Genomic DNA, 22,955 nt, shown 5'->3' with positions numbered 1-22,955 from the left:
GCACTGTGCTTTATAAACTTCTCTCTCTGAAAGTAAATAAACTTTGAGTGTATCCTCCAGTTATCACAAATTTTAAAGAAGAAATTAAATTAATGAAGCTTGTAACAATCTCCCAGACTTTTTGTTTACATCTTATTAGTCTTATTTCCCAAAAGAAATGTATTTGAGCAAATACATTAAAGTGGTGGGAAAATGCCTTTTCTAGGTAATTTTAAAACAACAGTTGCCTGTTTTATCATAGAGGAATTAAAATGCTTACTGTGAACCCAAACTAAATATCACTTAAGTTCATTTGTGTCTCACTATTATATATATACTCTGTGAAATGAACTACACCACAGGCTTTCTTACTAAGACACCTCCACCTTATTTACTTATTTATTTTTTGTAGAAAGCATCTATTATCTGTTTGGAAACTTCTACCTTATAAATATTCCAAAATAAGAATTCTGTGGGTAGAATTTTGACAAAGCATTAGTGTGGCTGATAATGTTTATTTAGGAAGAGTCGCAAATCTAAATTAATTATCAAAATTGCCTTGCTAAGTTTTTATAGTTATTATTTTCTGATGCTCGTCTAATATTTGCTCACAACAATCATTTTAATCAGCAATATTTTCATATCTTCTTTGGTGGACTTTTCTAATAAGGCATTTTCTAAGATTGGTTTTTTCTTTATGAAACAAGTTTGGAAGAACAAACATTCAGAATCAATTACAAACAATACCATAAGATGTTATACCTTTGGTTTGGTTAAAAAAAAAAAAAGGAACCACCTGGGTAATTATCACGATTCTCTGTACCTTTGGAAGGGAGTTATACATAATTAATAAAACCTGCCACTAACATTTTTATTCTCAAAAGAAAAACTGGACTGCTTTTATCCCATAGAGGAGAAATACAATAGGCAAACAGGAAATTAAATATGATATTGAGATCAGCTGTACTCAAATGGTTGAAAGAACAGTTGAGAATGGGCAGTTTCAACCTAGGAACAGAAATGCAGGAACCAAATTTCTAGAAGCGCTCAGATCTTGCTGCTCTCTAAGCAAAGACCAGGTGTGCTGACACGCACCCACCAGATCCCACAGGAAAGATGAACCAAAAGGTGAATGCATAGGACAAAGGAGAGAAAAACATTTTTTCCTGTTACTTTATGTTTCATGCTACATGACAAAACCTGGCAAGCTCCCCGTGACGTATTCGATATGCCAAACACAGTAACAAGTGTCACAATGGAGAGGTTACTGGGCCTGCTTGAGCAAATCGATGACCAACGGGAGGACAGTGCAGTGAAGTTTATGTTTCATAAAACAAAATATGAAGGTTCGGATGATGAACACTGCGATGTGCTTGATGTCTACAACACAGTACCATTGGAAAATACTGTGTGTTTAAATTTTCATGATTGAAAACAGTGCTTTATTATTTATTTTTATTTTTTTGCTTTTTGGGTCACACCCGGCAATGCTCAGGGGTTACTCCTGGCTTTGCACTCAGAAATTACTCCTGGTGGTGCTTGGGGGACCATATGGGATGCCGGGGATCGAACCCAGATCAGCTGCGTGCAAGGCAAACGCCCTACCCACTGTACTACCACTCCGGCCCCACTGCTTATTTTTAAATGCCAGCTACACATCTCCGTGCAACCAAAGATGGACATTAGAAAATTGCTTAACTCTAAACTTCAAGGTAATTAATTTTTCTCAGTAGAGATATAAAAGCAAGGAAAATCCTTCTTAATGTCAATATTTCTGCATCACCGTATCCTGAGGCACTACCTTTCAATCCTCACCCTAATTTTAACTTTTATTGTTGTGATATGGTCTTCTGATATCTTGAGAGACATCTAAATAAGTAAGCCATAGGGGCTGGAGAGGTTGTACAGCAGGTAGGGAGCTCGTCTTGCATGCAACTGACCTAAGTTCAATGCCCAGCATCCCATATGGCTTCCCACACACCACCAGGGGTAATTTCTGAGTGCAGAGATAGGACTAACCCCTGAGCATCTCCAGGTGTGGCCCAAATCAATGAAAATAATAATAAGAGTAATGAATAAATAGTAGGAGTGTGAAAGCACCTTTTCTGGTATACTCCAAAAATAGAAGTGATCTACTTGACAACTGCTGAGTTAAGCTGCTTTACAGAATAGCTAAATTGTTACCAGTATCATTTGCATTTCACAATTATATACACAAGAAATAATAATTATTTTGTCAGTGGAGATTTAGGCATTATCCAAAAATAGTTTTTTGGGGCGAAAGGGCACACCCAGTGTTACTCAGGGCTTACTCCTGGTTCTGTGCTCAGACATCACTCCTGGCTGGCAGAGTGCAAGACAAGCACCTTATTCACTAACTATTTAGCCCAATTTATTCAGTTTATCTTTTAACCAACATAAATAAAGTGCCAATAAATATCACTATAGAAAGGACCAGAAGGTACAATATGTATTTGAGAGAAAACAGAAACAGAAAATAAAGATTGGTAAGTCACAGAGAACAAACAATCCCAGCTATCCTAGATTTATGGAATGAAAATAGATGAGGTTAATTTTCTATGAGTTAAACTTTCATGTGAACATGTGTTATTAGGAAAAATAAAGTACATTACTATAAAAATCCCAAGCAAATGGTAATTGGGGGCAACAGAATAGGATGTCCCTTAGAACAGCCTTCAGCTTCCTCTAGACTCCTCTAGACTCTCCTTCCTGCCACTGTCTTATTCACATCCTGTGACGATCAGATGCCTGCAGGTTTCCCCCCATGTCAAAAGAATCTAATGCTCGTGCATCAATTGTGATTCTTCTCTTCTCTTAGTCTTATTGGAAATAAGGTAAGCTGAGATGGGCTACAGAACCTACTGGAGGGCTTCTTAAATTTGAAAAGGTGAATTGGGTCACACCCAGTGGTACTCAGGAGATACCCCTGAATCTGTATTCAGAGTTCATTCCTGGATATCTTATATTCAACCAGGGATCGAACCAGCAGCCAGATGCAAGGCAAGCACCTTATACCCTTTACTGTCTCTCTGAACCCAAGACTTCCTAAATTTAAGAAACTAGCTTTAGTAAGCTCTCTAACCAACTTCTGCTAATGTCTTGGGGGGATATGCTACTCATAACTTGATGATAGGGCACATTTTCTTAAACTTTTGATTTTTCTGATCAATGCTTCAGAAGCACAAACCCAAAACCACACCAAAGAGATAATCTGTCAGGTTTTTTAATTAAACTATTATTGCCTTAAAAACAGTATCCTAAGGCCAGAGTGATAGTACAGCAGGTAGTACTTGCCCCTGGCCAAAACAGGTTCGATCCCCAGCATCACATACAGTCGTACGAGCACCTTCAGGAGTGATCCCTGAGTGCAGAGCCTGGGTGTGGCCCCCCAAAAAAAAATATATCAAAACATACTTTAGACATAGGATGGTTAGAGACACTGAGACAACTGCAATTTAACCTTTTTTAAGAGTTGTTAGGGGTTGGAGTGGGTATCTATTATAAGAAGTTTGAAAGCTAAGAAGAAATGGAACTGAAGATAAAACGTTATCGTACCTAGAATCATAAAAGAAATACATAACCTAACTGTATTCCAATAAAGGCAATATTTTTACCAGTTTCTTTTTATTACTTGATGTCATTTAATTGAATTCTATAGAAAAGAATAAATTCCAAACAAAACAACTAAAGACCAGACAGATGTAGAAGACGGAACCGCAAAGCAATACATACTAAAGAAGAGCAGGTAGGGAAGAATCTAAGTTAGATTCCTACATTTCTTTGTCAACTAATAATAAAGGTAATAAATATGACCCTAGCAATTGGTGTTTTGAGTTTCTTTTAAACCTCACTTAAAAACAGAATTTATGCTTCTAATATAAGGAAATGTTCTCATTTACAACCCATGATCCCAACTTTCCCTTGGCTACCTGCAGCAAATTTGACTCCAAACCACCAGGTCCATGGCATGATGGTATGATGGAAGACATGCAGGAAAGTCACTTGGCTATTTTTCTTACGCAGAACAAAAAAGATCTGAAATAATTTAAGGAAAATCATGTTCACATAAAATTCAATTATCTATCCAGTATAACAAAAATATTGGCAAAGCACAATCTATATTATATATTCACTTTGAAAGCACTGCGTTACAGAGAGAGAGTCCATTCTCCATGGGGTTGCTCAAAGCTAATTAGGAAGAAGGAACTCATGTATGAGGCCTAGTCATTAAAGAATTGATAAAAGAGTAAAAGGAAATTATATGTAGATATCAAAATCACAGCTATACAGTGAAGAAGGCCTGGCCAAAAATTATTCAATGAAATGGTACTGGTTAAAAATACCCAAATGGGTTTTTGAAATACACAGAAAATCAGAAGAATCTTAATTCTTAGGACAAAAATTATTTTACATTTCTCTTAATACATCCAACCAATTTAGATAAGTGATACAGCAAACTGACAAAGAACTTGCAGCACATAAAAAGTCAGCAGACAGAAAGAAAAAAAGACAGAAAGAAAGAAAGAAAGAAAGAAAGAAAGAAAGAAAGAAAGAAGATAAAAATTGAATTAAATTAAAGAAAGGTGAAAATCCAGGAGAAAGCTCAAAGAGCTGAGGTTCTAGCTCTAAAAGTGAGGGCCCAGGTTTGGTGCCCAGAACCACAGGGGTTACCCTGGTCCAGCCCACCTGGAGCAGCCCCTTAGTAGAGCTGGGTGTGGTCCCCAAACAAAAATAAATAAGTAGGGAAAAGCTGAAGAGTTCGTTTGAGAAATGAGATGGAAGCAAAGCTATTCTGTGGAAGAAACAGAGCACCCTCCAGTCTGAAGGACATTGGGGTCTGCAGCAACTCTGCAAACAGAGCAAGGGTATAAACAGCAAGGTGTTGGGGGATTTTTTTAAAAAAAAAACATTCAATAGAAAACCATGGTGCTTAGAAATACTCAAAATTCAAAATGCCAGTCATGAGTTAGACATGTAAATAATATGTAACTTGAGTAGCTGAAACAGAAGCATTCAAGGAGTTTAGGGAAAGACACAGGCAGTTCCCTTATGGAAGATGGAACTGAGAACTTGCAAAGTAGAAACAAGGAAGCCAGAAGCACTTGCTTATTTGTGCACATGGTAGAAGGTGACATGGTCTAACAAAAACCAAAACATCAACCAGGGATCTGGAGCTCTACTTCTCCTCAGGAGCGGTACTCTTTTGAGTAAGAAGAAACTTAATTTTTCTTGACTTCATTTTCAGACTGAAAGTGGTGGATTGATGAATGGTTTTCAGCCCTGGCTGAAGAGTCTAAACTGGTTTGCTAAAATAGCCATACCTGGTCACTGATCCAAGCCATCTGACACAAAATATTTGTAAGAGCCTAGGTTTTTACTCTTCTTAATGTAATTAAGTTGACTGAATCTGAGAGCCGAGAAACACTTTGCACTACCACAGATATTTTCATAGTGTGGCATGTGGACCAACCATAGTAGTATCACTTGAGAACTTGCTAGAAATGTAAATTCTTGAGACCAACTCAAGAACCACTCTATCAAAAACTCTAGAGGCAAGTTCCAGACGTCAGTGTGCTTCAGGAGTCTTCCAGATGGTTCTAAGGTGTGCGAAAGTTGGACAACCACCAGAGTCTATGCTCACCTCAGTCCTTTCCAATTCTAACTTTTCCCATAGTCAACTGAGAAGGTGAAGTATATGGATTCATAAAGTATATATTTTGGTAATGGAGTACTCTTGTCAGGCTTTGAGTGAGAATCATCCCCAAAACTAAGAGTCACATGCCACAAAGATACACCAGCTTTCTAAGGTGCCCTGATCACTAAGATGCAATGCTTTCTCCTCTTGCCATAGTCCTCATTGCTGGCTTTGGATTCTCTGATGGCCTACTCTGACACTCAGCATTCATGCTCAGGGACAGGGGACTCAGTAATTGTAGACTTCAAAAATGCAAATGGATGGGGCTGGAGCAATAGCACAGCTGGTAGGGCATTTGCCTTGCAAGCGGCCGACCCGGGTTTGATTCCCAGCATCCCATATGGTCCCCTGAGCATCACCAGGGGTGATTCCTGAGTGTAGAGCCAGGAGTAACCCCTGTGCATCGACAGGTGTGACCCAAAAAGCCCAAAAAAAAGCAAATGGAAAATTTTGGTAACATCAAAAATCCTGGTAATGCCAGGAGTAAACTAAATCCTAGTAAGTTTATGAATTTCAAAGCATTTCTCCTCGAAAGGAGCATGAGTGACAGCACTCTGATATTGAAAGAGTAAAATACATGTGCTCTTGCCTTCCTGAGCTTGTGTCCCTAAAATACTCTCAGTACACTACATAAAGACATAAAATTTTGTGTGCGTATGACAGTTACATGACATGCTAACTGGGCAGAAGATATATTAGAAGACCTCTTAGAATTTGTAAGTGACTAAAAACATAAGTTTTTATCAAAATTGTTGATAATAAAAGTCTACCTGAGAAGGAAAAATAACAAAAGTTATTAGACAACCAATCCTAGTAATTTACTGATTTCATTAGAACATCAAATACTGGCCAAATGTGGTGTGGTTAACTACATACTTACAGTATCTAATAGTTCAATAAATTTGGAGAAGTAATAAAGCCAGCAGGTGCGTACCATCTGCACAAACACACAGAGATATACACGTATTAATTTATTAATTTTAACACAGAAGCAAATTTTATGCTTTTAGATTTTTAGCAAAACAAATACAACATAAAATTTATCACTCTATGGGCCGAAGACATAGTACAGGGTACGGCTCTTGCTCTGCACACAGTCAATCCAGCTTCAATCCCAGCACCCAAGCATTGGTAGGAGCGATGCTTGAATGTAGAGCCAGGAGTAAGCCCAGAACAGAAGGGTGGATGTGGCAGATTATCATTAAATCATCTGCTCATTCTAGGTCCATATTCAGAGTTATAGAACAAAAAATCTTAATTTGGGTGCTGAGAAGGCTCAAGGGCCCCTCCTACCAACACTCAGCCCACATGACTCGTGGTTCAGTGGATGCTCTGCAACCCTGTGGTGCTAGGGATGGAACCAGGGCAGACCACATGCAAGACATGTGCTTTAACATCTATACTATCTCTCTGACCCCCAGAGTTCTAGAGTCTTAACACTGATTTTGGTTACAAACTGTTCCAAAGGGAAACTTACCCTCAATGCTGTAGGTGACTGTGAATAGTCAACAATTTCACAACGAAATGAATAACCTGTGCCCCAGCCAGACATCACAAACTGCAAAAGAGCACATGTGAGTTAAAGAAGGGAGCATTCACTTCACGAGTCCAATGAAAGTTGTTTTGGTGGTGGCTCTGTTATGTTCTCAACTGAGTCAGCACTCAATACAGAGGCAAAACAGCTACAACACTTGCAAAAAGAACCTGTCTGGTATCAAAATACAATAATTTTCAAAATTAGAAGCTTATGTATTATTCACATAAAACGTATTTGCACCGAAATGTCCATTTCTTGTGGTAGAAAATAAAATAATGTATGCTATCATTATTTTATTATTAGCTTTTCACATATAGTACACACAAAAATAAAAACATTGGAAGTGGTTTGCCTAAACAACAAACACTGGTAGATGGTTTATCTTCTGTACATTTCCATAAGCCCATGCATATGTATGTGGACTCTAACGGGAACAAGGGTGCACAAATTATTTCCAGTTTTCCCAGTTATTCAATCAGATGGTAGATCAAAATTCCTAAATGTAGTCATAAGATAATAGCCACAGTCACGTTGGAATTTATTTTTGTCACTGGAGTAAGGTAAATGGACATCCCGGGACCTTAAAACCAAGACAAACACAAGATTCATATTCCCATGTGCTCTAGACACTTTTGACAAGAGGAAATGCTAACAAGAGTATCATCTGGCTGGCTTTCATTCCAACACACCCACCAAGTGACCTTAGGCTAGTGGTGAGAAGAAAAACCCTATTGTTCCTAAGACTGCAGCAAAATGCAGAGATATTATTGACATTCTTTAAGTAGGACGGTGGGAAGTTATTTCAGAACAGTAACTGAAAGTGAAAAGCTAAGGGTTCTAATTTTAAATGAATTCACACGCTAGATGGTTATCTAAATTTCAGGTTCTGACAAATTTGAGTAAATTCCTCTCTGATACCGTATTCCCATAAGAGCCAACACCCTACCTAGAAAGCCTTCCTCAGGAGTGTTAATGGCTACACTGCTTTCCACTACTAAGCACATTTTATATTTCTCTTTTTAATTATTATTAAATCTACAGGAAGAGCTTTATAATAACTTCTAAAAGCAAAGGCTATGAGGCATTCTGAGAATGACATCTTTATGGTGTAAAGAAAAACAAAGGAGAACTATTTAGATTTAGAGTTTTTAAAAGGAATATTCTTTTGTGGACCTACTAACTTCATTCACAAGAACTTAACTTGCTAAGTCATGAAACACTGAAGGAATTACATACAATTTGGGCAAGGAAGACATATTTCTTGGGTGAGAAATTTGTCTTATATCTTACAAAAACAAATTAATAAATTTTCTTCAAGGAACAAGACAAAATAGCACAGAGTGACGACATGCTCGTACCTATTGGTGGTGTCTCCATCCTCCCTTGCACATAGACTCACTTTTGATTAATGCAACTAACACTCGGGCCCTTTACAAATTGGTATGATCAATTTTTCGTGTGGCCATACCCAAACAAGCACAACAGTGAAAAGGAGAAGCTGTGTGACTTGGCCTTCTGTGGGGTCTGCACTGGTCTCTGTTAGTGTCAAGTTAGTCACGGAACTAGCACATTCAAACTATCACCACTATTGAACAAGGCATGTTGGACACTTCAGTTTGATATGTTTCTCTTTCACTCTGTTCATATTTGCCCGAATATTCCAAGTTTCGCAGTATCCTGTGTACCAGATAAAGTCTTGCCCCACTCCATGAGCTCTGTTCGCATGTATTCTGGGATGGCATGCTGCTGGAATGTCAAAGTCTTACTACACAGCACAAGTAGCATTTAAAGCTTTCCTGATGTTAAGTTGAAGATTTCTGGAATAAGCCAGAGAGACAGCATAGGATGTAAGATGCTTGCCTTGCATGTTGCCTGGTTTGATCACCAGCACCACACCTGGTCCCTGAACACTTCCAGAGGTCACTCCTGGGCACAGAGCCAGAAATAACCCCCCCCCCCGACCCGAGCACAACTGGGTGTGGCCCCCAAATAAAGAATTTATGGAGATTTCTATATACATATATATATTTCCATATATAATTTATAGCTGCCATTTAATAAGTCCTATAATTGGTATATAAGTAGTGCAACATGTAAGTCGTCACTCTGTGCTACTTTGTCTTGTTCCTTGAAGAAAATTTATTAATTTTTTTGTAAGATATAAGACAAATTTCTCACCCAAGAAATATGTCTTCCTTGCCCAAATTGGCAATGGGAGGCAAACTCTCAAATTCAGATATTTTCAAAACTTCATCTGCATTATAACTGTATAACAGGAACAAAAACTGTCTATAAGTGGATTCTTTAGCTTTATTCCTTAATCCTGACCATTTTATTTGAGTTTTGGAGGAGAGGGTAAGTGCCACACATATCAGTGCTCAGAGAATACTCCTGGCTCAGTGCTCAAGGGTCAATCCTGGCAGTGCTCAGGGTACTACACAGTGACAGGAATTGACCGAGTTTCCTCATGCAAAGCATGTGCTCCAGCCCTTTCAGCCATCTCTCTGGCCCCTTTTCTCGTTTTTGTTTGCTTGCTTCTTAATATTTATATGAGCATCACAATTAATAACACAGCCACTGAACTGAAGAATAGCAGAGCATGAAGGGACCCGAGAGACGATCTGATTCTCTCCTGACTTTATGAAATGAAAGAAACAAAGCCTAGAGAGGTTAAGTGATTTGCACCAAATGAGGTAGCTAGTTCGCAACAAGACTGAACAAACATGCCGCTGGTGTCCTGACTTACAGGTCTGTTCAGAACTCTGCATAATGCTGATCTGTCTCCTATCTCCGATCATGAGCCTAAAACATGTAGTGTCACTGCTTCCCACTGCCTTTCGTCTCTTTCAAGTTCTTTCAAGTTCTCGTGATAAAGAACTGACAGTGTGAAATGAGCTGTGAGTTATTTCTGGAAACAAAGTGGAAGAAATTGGAGGCAGTAACCCCAGTCCTAAAGTCAGACAGGCCAGGGCAGACTTAAGGTGAGCTGATCAAGTAACCGGGTCAGGAAGCAGCTAGGAAGCACACATGTGCTGAAGCCCTGGTGCCAAAGGGAAAATAAGGACCCACAGTGGGCCCTGTTATGTTTTAGTTAGAAGAACACACAGGCTACAGTGCAGGGGAAGTTAGGAAGAAAAGGGTGAGGAACATGCTTGGGGGAAAAAGCAGCTCAGATAGAGAAGGGAACACCAAGTAAAGGATGTTTGGAGGGCCAGCTCAGGAGGGGAGATGCGTGCTGAAAGTAGACTATAGACTGAACATGATGGCCACTTAATACCTGCATTGCAAATCACAACACCCTAAAGGAGGGAGAGAGAGTGAAAGGGATTGTGCCTGCACAGAGGCGGAGGTGCGGGGCTAGGGGTGGAGAATGCACATTGGTGGAGGGATGGGCACTTGATTATTGTATGACTGAAACGTAAGCATGAAAGTTTTTAAGTCTGTAACTGTACCTCATGGTGATTCATCAAAAAAAAATTTTTAAAAAAAGGTGAGGAAGCCAGCCAGTAGGGAAGCAAGGAATTCCAGAAAACTATGCAAGTGAGGTGACGGGATGTGCATGAACAGCAGAGAGGGCGCATTCATCTGGACATGTAGAAACCAAACGTCCCTACACTGCTAATGACAACTTGTTACAGAGTCAGGATGACAGACCCAGGTTCCAGACTTCAGTTCTTTCTTTCCTGATAGGCTGTTATATCAAGTACGGTACTTTCTCTGAGTATCAATTTCCTCGACAGAAATTCCAATGAAATTCTCCTGAGTTAAGAGGCAGAGTAAATATTCCAACACCATCTTCTCTCTCCCTCTGACACCTGTTGGCTCAGCATTGGCTGAACCCAAGCAGAAAGCACTGGGCAGGAGACTGAGCCATGAATAAAGGAACATTTATAGATTCATTCAATCATATTTCAAGGCTACCTATATTCAAGCCCCTGGGATTAATGTTAATTTTTCTCACTATATATGAGATACTTTATGTTAAGAATTCAATATCGGATCTTCGCGTACATTTTTTTTGTGGGAGAGACAAATGCAAGCTTCTAAAATTCCTTGATTCTCTAAAAGTTACTCTAACAGTCACAAGAAGAAACAAATAATGACAGGCAAGCAGGCAAAATTCTATAATCAGGAATAGAGACGATACTTGCCTCATAACACATATATACAGAAAAGAGTACTATGAAAAAATTGTACGTTATCATTGCTTTCTTGAGTTCAAAAGACTTCCTATTTTCCATAAGCTTTGGTCCCAGGGAAGTGACAAAATAGATATAGAGACCCAGGATGATGGTTTGTGGCAGAGGCGAGGACATGAGGAGCCAGTCTTGAACTCTTGGATCTAAGAGAAAGACAAAACAAGATGTAAGTACACATATGGTTAGCCAAAAGATTAACAGCAGCAATGAGCATTTCTATAAACAAGCCTCTGTATTCCAACATGGAGAGTGGACTATCTGAGTTATCACTGCTTGTACATTTGGAAAGGGCCTGTGATAGGGCTAGAAATACTGAGACAATTTCCACCTCAAAACTTTAAAGGGCCCATGGACTAGAGTGATAGTTTAGTGGGTAAGGTGTTTGCCTTGCAGGTGGCTGACCTAGGATACTATATCGTCCTCCAAGCAATGCCAGGAGAGATTCCTGAGCCCAGAACAAGGAGTAACCCCTGAGAATTGCCCAGTATAACCCAACTACCCTCACCCCACCCCAAAATAACCTCAAAGGGCAAAGGAAGGTAGTGGTCATCAGTGCAGGAAGAATCAGAGGAGAAATCCTCCTAGGAAGGTGTTGTGACCTTCAGCTGAGAGATTCCACCAACCCAAGGAAATTCTGTAAGAAAGAGGTCAGAGGAATTCATAGTCCAACACTCTCCTTCTCTCCAGTCTTCTGGAGCTCATCTTTGGCTGAACTGGAACCAGGGACCAGAAGTCGAGGGATTGAGTCATGGAAACAGTCCATATGGTTCACCTCCAGGGCCCAGTTCAGAGTCCATAGTAGACTTGAAGGACAAATTATATCCAGCAATGTTTTGCCATTTTGGGGCTGGAGAGATAACACAGCGGGTAGGGCGTTTGCCTTGCACGCTGCTGACACGGGTTCTATTCCCAGCATCCCATTTGGTCCCCTGAGCACCTCCAGGAGTAATTCCTGAGTGCAAAGCCAGGAGTAGCCCCTGTGCATCGCTGGGTGTGACCCAAAAAGCAAAGAGAAAAAAAAAAGTTCTACCTTTCTTTTACAAAAAACTGGTGACCTTTGAAAGAGTTTCCTCACCAGTGACATACATTTGTGCTTGTCACTTAACACTCCTCTTTTACACAGGAAAACCAGGACATTTCCACATATACTTTATCATATACTATAAAAGAATGTCAGCACCATTTAAATATCTAAAGGGTAGGCTCTAGGAGTGGAAAATGTGGGCTGATCAAGCTGAAATTGTGAGCGAAAATTGTACTAGCCTCACAAATGTACAAAAAGGAACTAAAAAAATAAACAGAAAAGTTCTAATCTGAAGAGTAAAATAAAAATAACTGGCAGCTTTTGTGACCAGAGAGATAGTACAGCGGGTTGGTGCTTGCCTTACACAGAGCCAGCAGGTTTTGTCCTTAGCACTCAGCACCCTTTATCATTCCATGAGCACAGCCAGGAGTAATCCCTGAATACAGTCAGGAGTAAGCCCTGAGCACTGCCAGATGTAAACTCTAAACCAATAAATAATAAATAAATAAATAAATAAAAGCTCAATTGATAATTGCTAATTCTGAGTTAGAAAAAGATGAACAATTAAAAATTGCAATGCAAACTAAAATGTGATTAATTCTATAATATTAAGTAGCTCAGGTATCCCATAAATCCAGAGCAACTATGAAGGTAAGTAAATATGGATTAATTTCTAGGTACATCTGACAAATTTGAATCTTTTCTAATATCTGCATATAGTCAACTGATATCAGTCTTGACTAATACCAGAATATCAAGCAACTGACAGTCAACCAATAATAACTGATAACTTTTATCTGTTTACAAAAAAAAAAAGGGAAAGGGCACTGGGAAGATGGCTCAAAGAGCTGGAGCACATGTTTTCCATATGGGTGCCCTGGCTTTGATCCGAGGCAACTCAAAGTCTTCAAGTACCATTAGGATCGATCCCAGAGCATTAAGGGCTGTGGTGCCAAAGCTTGAAAAAAGAAAAAGGAACTGAGTGAGGCAAGATGGAGTAAGGTGGGGGATAAGCAGTTTTTGCTCATTTAAAGCACTAATGATGTTGCTGAAGAATTCACCGTTGCCACTTGGAGGTTCTAAGGAATGGTTCTGCTATGACAGATCATTTAATTTTCAGTCCATGGACTTCCCTCAAAAGCCCTAACAAATGCACTTTTTTTTTTGCTTTTTGCTTTTTTGGGTCATATCCGGTGATGCACAGGGGTTACTCCTGACTCCGCACTCAGAAATTACTCCTGGCAATGCTCAGGGGACCTTATGGGATGCTGCGAATCGAACCCAGGTTGGCTGGGTGCAAGGCAAATGCCCTACCCATTGTGCTATTGCTCCAGTCCCAAATGCACCCTTTTGAAAACAATAAATAAACCCTGAGTAAACTCTGGAGCTGACCCCAAGATATTTAGGAATTTGATATGACAAAGGATGTCCTATGAACAAGCAGAAAAGAAAGGGCTTATTCAAAATATGCTGATAGCAAACGTGATATCTTAAGAGAGAAATGAATTTTTTCTTCATCTTACCATCAAGTCTAGCATGGCCCAAATTATGCAATTATGCAATGGATGTACAACATTCAGCCTTCTCACAAAAAGAAGGATGAAGTTACTGGGAACAGTAGATTAAACAAACAAGTTACTAGTCCACAGGACTGCTTACTCCTTTATGACCACTGTGAACTGCCAAGATGGAAGCAGAGGTATGCAGCATGCCTCACATGTATTTGGCCATGGAACAACTACTTTTTAATTTACTTTAATGTTTATATTTACTTGTGGGACTAACATTCAGTGGAGCCATTTGGAAAAGACAGATATTGCCAACCAAGGGCAAGATGAATGTTTGGAAGGAGTCAAGTCTCTAGTCTAGCAGAGAGGGAAAGAAAGATGTGGCCACAGAGGGAACTGGGCCCCATAAAAGGAGTCATTGATGCTCCCAGCAGGAACAACAGTAGCAAAAGTTGGGCACAAAAAGGAAATTCAACAAAATCTCCTTGCCAGCATTCATAAAAACCCACGGCTCTCAACATTGGAAAAGTTCATCCTCATGTTAACATTCACTACAGTTTTAACTGATTTTGAAATCAGCTTTCCAAGTACATGTCATCAAAGTCTTTTCTGGCTCCTATGAACCCCCTTCGTTTCCTTCAACAACCCCAGGATGTTGGGGTGTGCAGTGCAATAAAAAGGCCGTAAGGAAATCAACCCACAGATCAATACTTTACTGGAGAGGTCTTCCTCATGAAAAATTATCAGTTAATTGAGGAGCCAGGGACAGAATGAGAACTGATGTGGTTTTATGGATTTCTTAATACATCATCACCATAAATCACAGTAAACATATCTAGTTCTCATCTCCAATAACATAAAGACTTTAAAAAAAGTCCCCACAAAACAATTCTGAAAAGTTATCAACTTTCTCACTTATGCAGGGGCCCAGTAGAAATGATATTCTTTTCTTTATGAAAAATGTTAAAGGTTTCTGTCATTAACAAACTTCATGTGCATAACTGAAAATGGACCCCCCTCACCCCAAGTCTCATTTATATAAGTATCTAAATTAGGGATAGATTTTATTGACCTGGCAGGAAGGCAAAAAAATCAAATGATATCATCTTTCTGTTCTTCCACTGGTAGAAAGCAAACAAGCCAAGAAAAGCTCTCTGGGCTGGCTCAGGAAGCAAAAGAAAATAATTTTAAAACAAATAATTTTTTCCTGCAATTTAACATTTTAAGAACACACCCTTTTTGAAAGTCCTTTCCGTGTCCCTGGAACCACATCTGGCCCTGTGGCACTGCTGGGGGTGACTCCTGAGCATAGAACCAGGAATAGTCCCTAAGCATTGATTGCTGGTTGTAACCCCAACACACACACACACACACACACACACACACACACACACACCCCAATCCTGTCTGTATTTTAAAGCTCTATGGATTAAAGAAACTCATCATATCTGATAAATTTAACTGCATATTTTTACAGCAAATAATCAAACATCAAACCTATTTATTCTACTTCAGTCACGCTCTGCAGTTAGGGGCCTGGGATTTGAACCAAGGTTTTCCATGGACTCATTATGGTACGCTGGATGACTGACTTAACTTTTTTCTGTTTGGTTTTTGGGGGCACACCCCACTGTTTACTCCTGGGTTTACTCCTGGTTCTGCTCAGGGATTACTCCTGGTGGGCTTGGGGGACCATGTGGGGTGCCGGTGATTGAACCTGGGTAGCCACATGAAAGGAAAGTATCCTACCCACTGTAAGAAAGTAAAGTCCAGCCCCTGACTTAATTTTCTATGCTTAGTTTTCTCTTCCATGAACTGAGTATAAAACAGTATCACAAAGAAGAGTTGGTGATAATATGCGAGGAGTCCAGCACAGTCTGCGTCAGACGTTTACAAACTGACTTGGGTACCATACCACTTTCAGAAAAAAACTCACTCAGTAATCACCTGGAAATCCACCTCTTTTAAGCAGAGAAATGGAAAGCACCCCAACCCTTGCCGATTGCTTCAGAAGCTACTTCCATGCTCCTCGGTCACCTCAAGATCTTGGACAAGGCAGTATCTCCCTCTTTGGGTGACTAGTAATCTTGGCTACTGTTATTATGTCAGCTTTCAATTCCATTTGTACAGCAGATCACCCCTGGGGTATTAAGAAATAAATGAGCTCCTAAATAACTCTGATCCAGCTGAATCAGAACCCAGGTTTGGGGCCAGGAGATAGAACAGGTTCAATGACCGGGACACAAAGTTTCCCAAGCATCACTGGGTATGGAACTGAAGGTCCCCAAACCCGCGTGGGTTGCCCAGCTCTCCCTGACACTGTAGGTTCGGAGCAGTTGAAACAATGGTTTGATTGCCTGAAAATTGATGATATGGCCCCCGGGCCTCCTGAATACCCCTAAGGCGGTCTCCCCTTTCTCCTCCACAAAATAAAAAATAAAACCATGGGGTTGGTTCCCGACCACCCATAGTGGGTCAGAGAGTTAGTAACAGTTATAAGGTGTTTTTCTTGCACGTGGCTGACCTGGGTTCGATCTCAGGCACCATATATAGTCCCCTGAGCACTGACAGGGATGACCTGTGAGCACTGCCGGGTGTAGCCCACATCCAACTTCTAATGAATAACAACCAAAAAAGAGCTACCTAGGGTGATTCTGATGAGTCATGAGTTTCAGGAACTGGGGTTCAATGTGCTTCTTATAACTACATTCAGGGTTCCAAGTGTCTCTCACTAGGTCTCTGCGGTCACTTTCTGTGTGGCTTCTCTGACCCTCCATCTGATCTTGCTACATCTGGTCTTCCATTCAATGGTTATATTCATTTCTAAAAGTACAGCTTGTCTCAGATTATTCCTCTGCTTAAGTCAGCTGTCCTGCCTGATCAAATAAAGTTCAGACTCTTTGCTATGTCACACAGGGTTCTGACCTCTGTTCATTTTTTCCTGCCTCCTCTCTTGGCAGTAATTCCATCATTTCAAATAGGGAGCTCAACCCACCTGTGGGAGATGAGGTAAAAGGGTCCCCAGGATAAGATGTCCACAGTCAGAGGGCGACTAGACGGGGAATGGGGGAGGGAATTGCTCAGCAACATTTAAAGTTCATTCTAACTCAGCCCATAATCCCACAATTTACCCAAGTCTCAAGGTAAGGTAAGTTCTGAGTTTCAGAGGCAAAAGACTGCTGAGAGAAGGAGAGCTTCATATACCTTCTACTTGGAGTCAGTACAGAGTGTGAGTAGAGCACAAACGAAAACAGATGATAGGAAGGCAGGTTGCATGAGAGTCCACAAACCAGTAAACACTAAATTTCCAACTTACTACCAGCCTAGCAACTTGTTTATAAGAATGTTCCAGAGAGAGAAAAGAGAGTAGAGAAGTATAAGCATGTAGAATATTAATGAGCTTTCCTTTCCACCAACTTGCAGCATGTACTAACTCAGAGTACATGCCAAATTCCAATAAGAAGAAGCTGAAATGAAAAGCAAGCATGTACCTCTAGGTTTGGGAACAGCAAAAACCTTATACTCCAACAACAATAACAAAAAGATCTCAACTAAATTATAAAATCATAATTATTATCCAAATACAGGGGAAGTTGCTTTTTGAGGAGAGAGGTCATATCTGGCAGTGCTCAGGGTTTACTCCTGGCTCTGTGCTCAGGGATCACTCCTGCTGGGTTGGGGGACCCATATAAGATGCTGGGGATCGAATCTGGGGACGGCTGCATGCAAGGCAAACACCCTACCTGCTGTATTGTTACTCAGGCCCCCAAAATTGCTTTTTATACATTAAAATACCTTCATTTCTCATAGTCCAATGTTATATTATAGTATTATTTAAAAATCAAATATTTCTTATCTGGGAGCCAATAATAATACCCCTTATAGCTTTATTTTCATGGGCTATGTTTTTTTGTTTAATATATTTTTTGTGGTGCCAAAGATGGAACTCAGGGCCTAAAACATGCAAGATGACATCCCTCTTACAGCTTAAGTATTTACTTCCAACATTTTAAATTTGGTAGCTTGGGAATTTTCAAGGTGAAATAACTATTCATCACCACCTCTCTAGCAATAAAAAAAACAGTATGTATCATTGAGATTCCCTAAGGCACTCAAAATTAAGATCAAAGCCAAGAACACACTTGAAATTCTTGGCCCTTGATCATACTACTCTCCAAATTAAACATAGTAAAAGTGAATTAAGATGAATCTCTGGTAACACACATGGTCCCCCAAACCCTGTCCGGAGTGATTCCTGAGTGCAGAGTGAGGAGTAATCCCTGAGTACCACTGGGTGTGGCCCCAAAACCAAACTGTGCAAGTAAAATAAAATAGAACTGGATTAAGATTACCAGAATCTATTCCTGATGCTCTCAGAGATTACTATCACAATAAGCTAAAGCAAAAACTCCTTGGTTATACTTGACAATAGTGTCAGAAAGTTGTACTCTCAATTTAAAACATGGTAACCCTCCATGACTCCAATAAGAAGAAAAGTGATATATAAAAAGCACTTTATGAAAATTCATTATCATACCACCACCATTTGTGTTGAGCTGTTTCCCCAAACACAGTCACTTTAATGCAAATTATCAGTGGCTGAGCTGGTAGGTACTAATATCCCCTTTGTTTTCCTCATCAAGAAACTGAGAATCACTGATGTTAATTTACTCAAAATGACTCAACTACTCTACAGCAGTGTCAGAACTTAAATCAAAGTCTTCTCTTTCCACATCCCCAAACACGTTCTCCTCAGGTCATCCTCTTCCTCTCTTCCCCCTGTGCTGTTTACAACCATTTCCAGGGCTCTCTCTGCCTCTTCCTAACAACCTACTGCTCTCTGTCTTTCCATTTTCCTGACTCAGCTTTTCAAACATGCATAAACTGGAAGTAGAATTCTAAAATGATTCTTTTAAAAGCAAAACATTTAATACTTTTGGCCATAAATATGCATTATAAAATCCATTTGGCTTTTGCATTGGGATATTGATTACCCGAATCTCTTGTGTTCCTGCATTTAAGGCAGGAAACAGCAGGAGTTGAATTGCAAATGACTTGTTCTTCTAAACAGGTCTATTGGAAAAATGATATCCATGGCTCAATGGGCTGGAGTACATACTTTGTCTGTGGGAGCCCAAGTTTGATCCCTGAACACCACCTCAAGCACTGAGTTAGGAGTAGTACTGAGCAGCCCTAGGTGTGGGTTCCTTCCAAATTCTCTAAATAAAAAGAAAATTTAAGAAAATGTTACCAAAATCTACTGTGTTCCCAAATTAAATAGTTTAGATAACAAGTGCTCCTCTGCTTTGAAAATCAATTAAAATATTAGTAATTATATAAACATTCAATTTATAAGAAAATTCTATTCTAAAACATCAGAGAAATATGGTCTCCAAAGAAATGTGTTCTCTACACAATATATAAAGATGATAAGAAAATAGTCACTCTCCATTTCACTTATCAGAATGAAGTCTATATGAATGAGATATTAAAAGAGGTCCTTGGCATTCTTCAGGGGCAAAACTGTTTGAACATTTCTTTTTTTTAAAATTTATTTATTTATTTATTTATTTATTTATTTGTTCCTTCCCGGAGCCCCTTGGAGGGGAGCGGGTTGAGCTTTCCTCCCCGCCCCGACCAGGGCTCCGGCAGCCAAAGACCTCCAGGACCAGCCACCACCATGCTGAGACCACTCTCCGCACACATGAAGGTACTGGCAGAGGGACAAAGCCACGCAGGTTCCGGGGCCGAGACCTCCAAGCCTACTCGAATTGGAGTCGAGCATCTTCCACCCAGATACTCCAAATTCCAGTAGGCGGGGGTCACACCCACCACCTGGCCCCCTGGTGCCGTGTAATCCCATCAGCGGCCAAGACTCAGAGACTATAAAATTCAGATCCCGGAAGCGCGTGGCCGCATTTGCGGCCGCGCGACATCTTATCAGAACTTTTTTTTATGACATCTTATTGTCTCATTACTACTTTGGACAAACTTGCAGGCTATCGAATGTAGCCTGCCCACAGGGCAGAGTCTGGCAAACTCCCCGTGGCCTACCAAATATGCCAGATACCAGTAACAGTGACGGGTCTCATTCTCCTAAATAGCCTTGAATATAATCTCAGGGCTAGGATGAAAGAGACGTTACTGGGGCCTGCTCGAGGCAATCGACGAATAACAGGATGATGAAATGAAATGAAAAAAAAATTATTTATTGAATCGCTGTGGGAAAAATTACAAAGCTTTCAAGTTTAGGTCTCAGTCATGCAAATATCAATCACAATTCCCTTTACCAATACTTATTTTTCACCACGAAGAACCCCAATAAACCTCCCCAACCCCCCCCCATGTCTGTGGGGTAGATGAATTCTAGTTAACACTCTGTCTACTTTGACTAGCTTCATTGTTTTGATAAAAGTTGCACCATTATTATTTAGACTTTACCCACCCCCCCAAACTCAGCCATGCTGAAAAAGCATTGTGAAGTGATCTGCTTTCTACAGCTGGGTTCAAGAATTAAATGATGTCGCGTGGCCGCAATAGTGGCCGCACGGTTTTGGATTTCTGCTATTTTATTTATTAACCCTGCAAGTATTTCTACTGAGAGTCAGATAATTAAGAGATTGGTCTCTGTGCTTCTGGGGCCGTGGCCGTGCCGGAGAGCCGCTCGTGGGGGGCAACTGGTGACCTCGGTCGGGTGTAAAGGACGGGCTGGAGCGCCCCCCGTCCCATGAGGTTTCAGTCGCGCCCCCACCCCCGGCTCAGACCTGCTCTCTACCAGGCTCCCATGCGGTCGCCATCTTTCTTTCCAGAGCTGTTTGAACATTTCTTAGTAAAATAAAACTGTCTTCAACCATCTATTGACAAAAATGACATCACAGAACCAACATATCGTTGCTTTAATCTGAGTAGATGAAACACAGTTCCTGTGTGGCAGTTGCCAAGAGGAGGCATGTTTTCCTCCCCAATTCGATGTGCATGCTCTTCTGGGTGACTAGAACTCATATGAAGTGGTCATGGTGGGGAACACACAACTCTGGGCCTCAGTTTTCTTAGCTATAAACTGAGACGTTAGTGCTGATGATATCTTGACTTTTTAAAAGTTCTAATTCTTTGTCTTAGATTTTTAAAATGTCTTTTATATTTTTAAATGTTTTGTAATAGTTAACGTACTTTTCAGTGATTTTTCTTCCTATTAAGGTATTTTCCTCAACCACCTACTTGATATTCAGGGTGCCCAGAGTCCCTCCCAGTAAGTCTCAGTCAAATGCCTAGTGGTCCAGTGCAAAGACCTCGGACCTGATGCTGCTTGGGCCAATTCAGCTGTGTATAGGTGCCTTCAGGACTGCCACTGAGAGAAGCTTGAGAAACCATGTGGTACCAGGGATTAAACCAGGGTTGGCAATATACAAGACATGTTCCTTAACCCCTGTGTTATCTTTCTGGCCCTTAGGTTCTATCCCCCCCAGAACCATACCTAGAGCTGGGTGCTAAGGCACTCCAGGTGCTGCTTGACTTACAAGTCTGCTGCTTGTAAGGCACCAGAGTTACTCTTTCCAATAGTGCTCTGGGTGTTATATAAATGCTTGGGGTCAAACTTGGAGTCTTACACATGCTAGGTAAGGGCTCTGCCACGTCGCACCATCTGCCTGGCCCATATGTGTGTGATTTATTTTTAAAAAGCAACATACATTTGGTGACTTGAAAAATAAACAGACAGATGTAGATACATAAAGAGAAATTACCCATATTCCTACTACACAGCAACAACTACAAACCCTCACAAAAGAAATATTTTATTTTATGATCTTCTTTCATTTAATATATTTCAAATGTCTTGGCATTAAATGTTTTATTTTAAGATAGGCAAAAGGAGAAAGCAGGTATTTTACAACTACTGTGGAGTGTCTGAGAAACACTCCCCCCACTCCTCTGACTCAGCCCTCCCTCACATAGCCGAAAGAATGATGTCTGTGTTATTCAAGATCATGGTGCAGACAGCTAACTCATTTCCCTTAAGAGCATTAGCGTAGAATCAAGCCTAAGAGCGAGGTCCCTCTGAAATACTTTTAAGAGTTATGAAGTAGGAAGATACCATCATCCATGAACCAATTCCTTTCACTGGACATTAAAGCTAATCACAAACATTGCAATGGACTTCTGTTTAGCACTATCTTTGTACAGATCTCAAATGAAACACCAACTCTTCATTATCAATTAGTAATAAAAAATCAATACTTGTGCTATCTGTGACAAAGGGGAAGACTGCAAAGCCTCTCATTCTGTTTCAATGAAATCCTATTAACTATGTGATTCTGACATAAATAGGAAGAATGAGTCTCTATTGGGAAATCCGGTTACTTACCAGCATCTTTGATCCAATTATCATAGAGAAGCACCGTCCTAGATGTAAACTCACTGAAGGCCATTTTCCACGGGGTTTACTGGATTCTTCAGAAAAAAAAAACAAACAAAAGGAATGCGTTTATGATCTATAAATGCAAATAAAGCCAAGGTCCTAGTGATACAATGTTTAAAATTTTAAAAATTTAATAGGAATAACTGGCAAAACAACAAGCTTTACTGGGGTAAATGCATTAGTGAACCACATTACATCCTGTTGCAGTTGCAAACATTTAAGGGTGATCATCATAAGGACACTGCTTACTTTGCTGAAAAAGACTACATCTATAAGCAGATACAAAAGGAGGGACGAAATCGAAGTACTTTCATGGTGCAATTCCTTTTCATGTAAACCATTCAGAAGTGGACCAAATCTCTCACAGCAATGCTGAGGTAACAAACGCAGAAGAATAAAGGCAAGAAGTTACACAATCTTTCAGAGAAGCTGCTATGATCCGAGACTAAGAGAACTTCAAACCTAGGAAGGTCATCCACCTGCAAATTTTAATCCCAGTTTTCAGCAATTGCATTTGAAGCTGTAGAGATAATAGAGCTGGTGAGGCGCTTGCCTTGTATGCAGTGAACCCAGGTT

The 22,955-nt window shown here is 40.2% G+C and overlaps 1 protein-coding gene across 1 annotated transcript in view; it reads right to left on the bottom strand.

Annotated features, from left to right (window-relative positions):
* Positions 1-22,955, bottom strand: part of ELOVL7 (ELOVL fatty acid elongase 7) — an 80,706-nt gene that overhangs the window by 7,678 nt on the left and 50,073 nt on the right. The window contains exons 2-6 of the mRNA XM_056112182.1: positions 22,326-22,411; positions 11,384-11,574; positions 7,173-7,253; positions 6,576-6,632; positions 3,930-4,035 (exon numbers count right to left, since the gene is read on the bottom strand). Coding sequence (XP_055968157.1) covers positions 3,930-4,035; positions 6,576-6,632; positions 7,173-7,253; positions 11,384-11,574; positions 22,326-22,389 — 499 coding nt within the window. The 5' untranslated portion in view covers positions 22,390-22,411. The remainder of the gene's footprint in view (positions 1-3,929; positions 4,036-6,575; positions 6,633-7,172; positions 7,254-11,383; positions 11,575-22,325; positions 22,412-22,955) is intronic.

The sequence above is a fragment of the Sorex fumeus genome, unplaced genomic scaffold, assembly GCF_029834395.1.
Source record: "Sorex fumeus unplaced genomic scaffold, SorFum_2.1 ptg000015l, whole genome shotgun sequence".
Lineage (NCBI taxonomy): Eukaryota > Metazoa > Chordata > Mammalia > Eulipotyphla > Soricidae > Sorex > Sorex fumeus.
Note: the sequence above shows the minus strand (reverse complement) of the source record. Positions and strands in the feature narration are given on the sequence as shown.